This window comes from Eleginops maclovinus, chromosome 18, assembly GCF_036324505.1.
Source record: "Eleginops maclovinus isolate JMC-PN-2008 ecotype Puerto Natales chromosome 18, JC_Emac_rtc_rv5, whole genome shotgun sequence".
NCBI lineage: Eukaryota > Metazoa > Chordata > Actinopteri > Perciformes > Eleginopidae > Eleginops > Eleginops maclovinus.
In genome coordinates, this window is record NC_086366.1 from 24344987 (window position 1) to 24353094 (window position 8108).

General features: G+C 40.5%; 1 protein-coding gene across 1 annotated transcript; it reads left to right on the forward strand.

Moving 5' to 3' along the window:
- Positions 1 to 870: 870 nt before the first annotated feature.
- LOC134880511 (general transcription factor II-I repeat domain-containing protein 2-like) lies at positions 871 to 7143 on the forward strand. The gene is made up of 3 exons (XM_063907465.1): positions 871 to 1845; positions 2164 to 2342; positions 6997 to 7143. The coding sequence occupies exons 1-3, from the start codon at positions 975 to 977 to the stop codon at positions 7141 to 7143; spliced, it is 1197 nt and encodes a 398-aa protein (XP_063763535.1). The 5' UTR covers positions 871 to 974.
- Positions 7144 to 8108: the final 965 nt, after the last annotated feature.

Sequence of the window (8108 nt, forward strand, 5' to 3'; positions counted from 1 at the left end):
AGAGACAGAGAGAAAAGTAGAGAGATGGTGACCTTTACTTACCCCATCCATGGCTCATCACTCTATACTCATGCTCTTTCTCTCCGCCTTAAATGAACAATTCATCCTATATCACCAATTTATGTCGGTTTGTGTTTGTAGGTCACCATCCCAAGTGCATTGTATCATTGCAACAGAATCATGTAACACACACACAGGTCAGATCCAGATATACTTGTCATAAGTCTCACACTGAAGCAGAAGAAATACAAGAACAAGAACACATGCTTTATTATTCAAGTTAAAGAATTTAAGATAAACCTTTGCTGCCTTTTTTTGACTATAGTGACCAGTAGCCATCGTGCTGCTCTCAGAAGCATATAGAACATGGCTGCCCAAATTGGGGCCCGCGGGCCAAACTTGGCCCGCGACCGATTATATTTGGCCCGTGCCTTCCCGCACTGTCCCACCATAAACGATCGGAAGCTCTCGTTGAAAATTATTTATTGGCGCACTACCAAATAATGCCATAGGATGGCGCTGTTGAGTCAGCTCCTAGCTACCCGATAACGCCCAAGACCAGTGAGTGAGAGGATTCAAGGATGGAGCGTAGTAGGCTGTGGCACACAGACAAACGAAAATTTAAAAAAACTTGGGAACAGGACTATTTTTTTACCGAGGTAGATTCCAATGCAGTGTGTCTGGTATGTAAGCAGAGGGTCGCTGTTTCAAAGGAATACAACATTCGCCGTCACTATCTAACTAAGCATGCGGCTGAGTTCGCAAAGTACACTGGAGAACATCGCAAGGTCAAGTTAGCAGACTTGCTAACAAAGCTAACCACCCAGCAGCGAACTCTACTTCAGCCGTCGACTGCCACTCGGGCTAGTTATCGCATTAGCAATGCAATCGTGAGAAGTGGGAGAGCTTTTGCAGCGGGTGATTTCGTCAAGGAGTGTTTGACAATTGCTGCCCAAGATGTGTGTCCAAATCAGATGCGTGTATTTTCTCAAATTAGCCTGTCACGGAACACTGTCACCCGCCGCGTTGAGGACATGGCCGAAGACGTTCGAGGTCAGATAGCCCAAAGAGCAAGTCACTTTTCTGCCTTCTCCATTGCGTGCGATGAAAGCACCGACATGTCCGACTCAGCACAGTTGCTGGTGTTTTTGCGAGGCGTCAATGAGGACTTTGAAGTGTGTCAAGAACTAGCGGGCCTTGAAACATTGAAAGGGACAACAAAAGGTGTGGATATTTTTATGGCAGTGGAGCGAGTTCTGGACAAGAACGGTTTGAAGTGGGAAACCCTATCTGGCATCACGACTGATGGAGCCCCCGCCATGGTCGGTAAGCGAGCAGGGCTAACTGCTCTTGTGTCGGACAAGGTCTCCGAGTTTGGTGGCTCGATTTTAAAGTACCATTGTATTTTGCATCAGGAGCAACTGTGCGCTAAAAACATGGGCTTGAAAAACGTAATGCAGGATGTCGTCGCCATTGTCAACAATATTCGCTCAAAGGCCCTCTCACACCGTCAATTCAAAGCTCTGCTTGGTGAGATGGATGCCCAGTATGGTGATGTATTGTACCATCAGGAGGTGCGGTGGTTGAGCCGTGGGAAAGTTTTGCGGCGTTTCTTTGATCTGCGCGAGGAAATAAGAGAGTTTCAAGCCATGAAGACGAACAACATCCAAGTGCCCACGGACAGTCACTGGCTTGCAGACCTGGCTTTTCTTGTGGACATCACAGAGCTGCTGAATATCCTCAATCTTCAGCTCCAAGGGAGAGACCAGATGATCACGCAGATGTATGACCATGTCAAAGCCTTCAAGCAAAAGCTCCAGCTGCTTAGCAGACATCTTTCAACAGGTGAGATCTAACTTTAATATTTTATTGAACATAAAACAATGTATTACGCTTGTTGTCACAACATGCTATCATAGATATATTGTTTGTGATGCATGTATACTTTGTGTTGGTGGAAAATAGATGTTCTTTTTAAAACCACTAAACCAGGCATTAAATCCAAAACAGTAGTTGTATTGCTTTTCATAGTCTACTGCAGCCATAAACAAAACAAAATATATCCCCTGCCCACCATTTGATTGATGATTGGTATTTCATTTCATTTCATGAACAACCTTGCATCTTACATTGCTGCTTTTGTCTTTGTGTCTGTATTTTCAGGAAATTTGGCACATTTCCCCAGCCTCAGAGAAGTTGGGTTGATGGAGGAAGACACACCAAAATACCTCGACATTCTCAACAATCTTGAGGTGGAGTTCGACCATCGCTTTGAAGATTTTCGTGGAAATACAACAGCATTTGAGCTGTTTGCTCAACCTTTTTCTGTGAATGTGGATGCAGTCAGTGAGAAGCTTCAAATGGAACTTTTGGAACTTCAGTCTGATTCAGACCTCCATAGCAGGTTCAGAGAGCTTTCCTTACAAGACTTTTACAGGTCTATTCCCGCACACAGATATGGCAAGATCCGCAAACATGCCCAGGTTATGTTATCCCTCTTTGGAAGTACTTATGTCTGTGAGCAGGCTTTCAGCCTTATGAATCTTAACAAGTCCAAACTGAGGAATGCTTTATCTGACTCTCACCTACATGACATTCTCACTTTGTCAGTTAGTCAGCTTGAACCTGATATTGAGAGGCTTTTAAAAACCAAGAACAGGCTTCATGTTTCCCACTGATTGGACTACTACAGGCAGAATATGTAGGCCTGCCCTAGGCCCCCATTGTGTCACCTGGGAGTATGGTAGGCCCAAGGACTGGTAGCCTAATGTTCCACACCTGTCCACAAATATTTCATAGTGCTTCAGTTATTTTTTTAATTTAAAGAAGCCAGATCGATGTTCTGAAATGTTTTTGACCTAAATGTGAAGCACAATAAACAGTGCAATTCTTTTTTCAAAAGGACTTTGTGATATAGTGTTTATTTTGCACACATATGCTTAACTTACACACGTAATGTACTGCACTCATATATTTACCGCACACTTAATGTACTGCAAAATTATCATTTTGGCCCTCGGCACCTCCCCTCACGTTCAATTTTGGCCCTCCATCGGGAAGTATTTGGGCACCCCTGATATAGAACAAGTGTTATGTTATTGTAGCACGTCAGAAGTCAGGTTAAAGGGCTGTGTATCAAAATTGTTCATCCTTATAATCATTTTCATCATCCCTAATAAGGGCTTAAGCTCTGTCAGTGTTTACATTGCATACACAGTTTTATTGATGGAGTCGGCGTGCGCCAGTTACTTAAGTGCAATGACAGCCCACATAGATGCATTTAGTTCAACATAAACAGTATCCTGTTTTCTTTCACAGAGCAGGCACATCAAGGAGTTCGTTAACAAAAGCTGTTGGTTCTCATTGTAATGAATTTCCATCAAAGAGTTTTGGCTCTGCACATCAAAGCAGAGCTTCATCTAACAGACAGCCTTGTGCGGAAGCAGGGCTGGGGAAATAGATCCATGCTAAAACACAAAATGGTAACAGGAACAGCGAATATGAACTGCTATCATCTAATCGGAGATACAGTTTCCCTCGATTCAATAACATCAGACTGAAGCACCCCTTTGTGCACCAGTCAATCCTTACAGTAAATACAGAGCTAAATCCCAGAAATGCCCTCTAAAGTGTCATTGAGCATGTTTCTCTCAGTGGTTGTGATGTTAAATGTTTGGTTTTTTCATGTATTGTGTCTTGATATTTGTCAATGTTGATGTTACAAATGGAGCTGCTGTGACACAAGTCAAATTTCAGACTTGATCTGACAATTAAAGTATGATCATATCATATCGTAACTGAAACACACTGCTGGGGTTTGGTATGAGCATGTCTATGAAGTAGATTAAACCGGGCTAACCATGATTTTAAAATACCATCATTTACTTGTATTTTGGAGGGGAAATAACACAAATACATGTATGGTGTTGTAATAAACAAATTACATGACAAACATGTAATAGAAATCAAAGTGTTTTTATGAAGAACAAGATGGACCTTTATAAATCCCAGAAGAGGAAATTCAGTTTTGTGGGCATGTTACTTACACACATGCGCACATACAGTTGTAAATTCACATACAATTCTAGTATATACATGCATATGCATCGAAAGGAACCCGGGATGGAGAGGCAGCCAGTCTAGCCGGCGCCAGGGAGCAGTTGGGGATTCTGTACCTTGCTCAAGGGAACCTCGGCAGTGGCCCAGGAGGTTATCTGGCTCCTCTCCAGTACCAGGCCACATTCTTGCTCTGATCGGGACATGAACCGGAGACCATTCGGTCTAAAGTGTAAGTCCCTACAGACTGTTGCCTGTACTGTATCATCACATGTTTTCAGAATTATCGGAATGCAGTGAGACAATTATTCAGCACTGAAGCATCGACAAAGCCCCTGCCACAGTGAGCCGCTATGATTACCCTCTGAATACGACCATATGGTGGCATTCTTGCTGCCGCTATCATATTGCAACACTATCAGCTCCTACAGTGTTGACCGTGTCCGCTATCTTCCACTCCTGTGCAACTTCAAAAACTGGCCCAGGCTCTAGCTGATGCCTTTCCTCCCTTTACGCCACACGAAATGAACCTTTGCCGTTACACAGGAAGTTGTTTCACTTTTTGATGTCCAGTAGTCTCCAGTCAGTGCAATACATAGCACTTTCTTTGTCTTATCACTGCTTTGAAATTCATGGTAAACAACCACGCTGGACTTGAGGGAGGAAGTTAAGGTCAAACTAGTAGTCAAATGTAATTATGAGGATGAAGATGAAGAACATTAAGATGAAAATGAAGAATTTATTCATTCATTAATGCACATCATGTGAACAATATCTTGTTCTTTTTTCATTCTCACTAGTATGATCCATTGTTCATGATCAGCTCTGACTGCATTTAGCACATTCTTGCACAGCACTCAATATATTGCCATATTTTTATTGTCCTAAGTGTTCAGTTTTTGTTAGCTTTTAAGGTTCTTTGGATATTTAAATTGACATTTTCTTCAGCATTTTCTTTTTTAATGCTAAATAGTTTCTTAAAAATACTTATTTTTACTACAGCATCTTTATATTTTTTACCTACTTGTAAAACTTATTTTTTTGAAGACGCTTCAGTGAAGACGCTGTCAGTCTCAGAGAGCAGTTGGGGATTCTGTACCTTGCTCAAGGGAACCTCGGGCAGGCCCAGGAGGTAAACTGGCACCACTCCAGCTACCAGTCCGATCAGGAAGTGAACAGATGACCCTTCGGTTCGAAGTCCCTACAGACTGAGCCACTGACGATTATTATGTATAACCTCTTCCATCACAAGCGTTAATGCGTTGACAGGTCTATAACAAACATAAACTATTGTAACAGCAAAACTATTTGTGAATAACTAGGGATTTATAATAATGTGGGAGGCTGTGGCGTAGTGGGATAGTGCGCATATCTTTGGATCGGGGGAGCAGGTTCCAGTCCCACTGCAGTCAGCATGTCCTTGTGTCCCTGGGCAAGACACTTCACCCCAAACTGCTCATGTGGGGATTGCCCACAGTGTTGCATGTATGAAAGTTACTTTGAATAAAAGTGTCCAGCAAGTAAAAGGTAATGTAATGTGGCAGTGAATAGGTGCTGAAGCTCAAAAGGTTATTCATAACTATGAAGTATATCTTAAAGTTGTTTTAACTTTTATCAGCTGAGACTGCAGTTTTTACTGGTAGCCTAACTAATGTTCACAACTTGAAGGTAAGACACCAGAATGATATTAAAAGCATCATGAAGTTCATATCTGACACATCCAAGTTCAACAGCTGTAATCTACTGTTACATCAGGATATTTACAGGCTAAAAATACACTTTAATGATTAAAATGAGGATTTGACGTTAGCTCAACATTTCTCTGGAGGAATGTTCAATGTTTGTCTGTTTTAGTTTGGATTTACAATAATACTGGTGATGTCTGACATTTTAACAGTGAGTCAGCTAAAAATGAAACTGCTGTTGCTCTTTGCTAATGAAAAACATAAAACTGCAGAGAATATGTCATGGTTTGGAGTTTATGTATACCTATACTAATATAAACATGGGCCATGTGCATATTGAGGGCATAAACAGATGATAAATTGTACAAATAAAGACTCTTGTGATTCACCAGAATTCAAGCTTTAGTCCTTAACACAGTATCTTGAATCATATATTGAGTTGCTTTGATTGTTGTTTTGAAATAAGGAAAGGTTATACCTGTAATTCTCAGAAATGTAAATCAGATCATGTACTCTTAAAGCCTTTTTTTAAAGAAATTAATATTCACACAAACAGATGATGTCAGAGCTGCAGTCCTGTTCCTACAGACTTCTCCTGCCATCTGCTGGACGGGTCCTCAGCCCAAAATCATTGTGTAGGAGATAGGGTCTACTGCTTATCGCACAAAGACAATGAAACAACCTTGAACATAGTCATAATGGTAAGGACAGATCAATAAATACAATTCTAATATGCACTTCAAAGCAGTTAAATAAAGCAAAACAAACCAATGGCTTGAGATCAAATGCAAAATGTATAAATTACTCTCGCTATGTATATCATTTTTTTCTTCAATACCACTTTAATATATGAAGCTTAGACATTTCCAAATGAAAGATTGTTGACAAAGAATATCTGCAAAAATTAACTTCCAAATAAACAAAACTTAAAAAAATAAAACTTGAGGGATAAAGGGAAGAACAACTAATGACTTTTTTCCATAAAGAAGATTTACCCTGGCAAAGCCATTTAGTTTTTGTTGAATCAATATGTTATGACAGGTTGTTGTGGAGGTCTGATTCTTGCTTAACAGTTAATATGAAGCTCAGTGCAAGTTCTTTCAGGAAGCCTAGATGTACAGTCACTCACTCCGCAGCTGCATATAATCAGGTCATCATGGGTGTTCTCTTTGACCAATTATACTTCACCTCAATCTCCAGCAGCCAATCATCGTGCAGCAGTCAAGCTTTAAAATCGTTCTCCCCTCTCTTGCAGTCAGCTGCGATTTCAGGTGGTTTGCTGCGGCCCGCCTTCACCCCATCCTCCTCCATTCATCATATCCAGCACCAAGGAGAGCTAATCCAAAAACCTCATCCCATCTCCTCATCAAATCCAGATCTTCAGCATCACCACCAGGTCTAGACCCCTGGGGGGGGAGGATGCATTTCCCCCTTCAGATATACGATACCAGGATCAGGGTCTAATCGCCGAAGATATAACATTTCTATCACGTGGCATATGTGTCAATAAATATTCTTTATACAAAAATGAAGTCTCTCCTGATTGAAATTGAACACATTTTTGCTACTTTGTAATTCTACTCCACTACAGATCAGAGGTAAATTGTGTACTTTTGCTTCACTACATTAATTTAATATCTTTATTTACTTTACAGATCTGGATTAATGATGGTAAATATGATCAACCCTTAAATCAGACTTTAGTTCACCTGGAGTAAATCCAGCAGCTACCCTGCAGTATACAAAGCCATTAAAACTAGCTGCACCTTTACCAGCTCTGAGAACACTTTAATGATCAATAATTATAAAACATATCAGAGATATTATTCTGAAATGGACCAATCAAACAATGTCTACTTTTACTGTCGCTACTTTAAGTACATTTTGATGAGAATACTTTCTACTTTTACTGGAGGAACATTTTGAATGCATGACTTTGAGTATTCCTACACTCCGGTACTTCTACTTTTCCCCAATGCAAGATCTGAGTACTTCACCCAACTCTTATAAATACCAAGTGTCAATGACAGACAAACTGTTTGAATGTCTTTCAGTTTGATAGAACATGTACATGTGATCAATGCACTGTAGGCTGTAGGCTGACAGCATAGAGAGGATTTACTTTTGAAGAGATTATAATGTTTAGGATAACCACTCACAATGGGTTCAGAAACATAGCTAACAGGAAAAGCAAACACTATTTGGATGATATAAATGTCAAAATGTTGAATTGATGCTGTAGGTACTCCTTATTTATTATTCTCACAAATGCCTGCCTGTGGATCAGTCATGAACAGAGATTATTTTGTAATTATTAACGTTGTATACACACATACTTTGTTTATATTGGCAGAGACATGTGTCCAA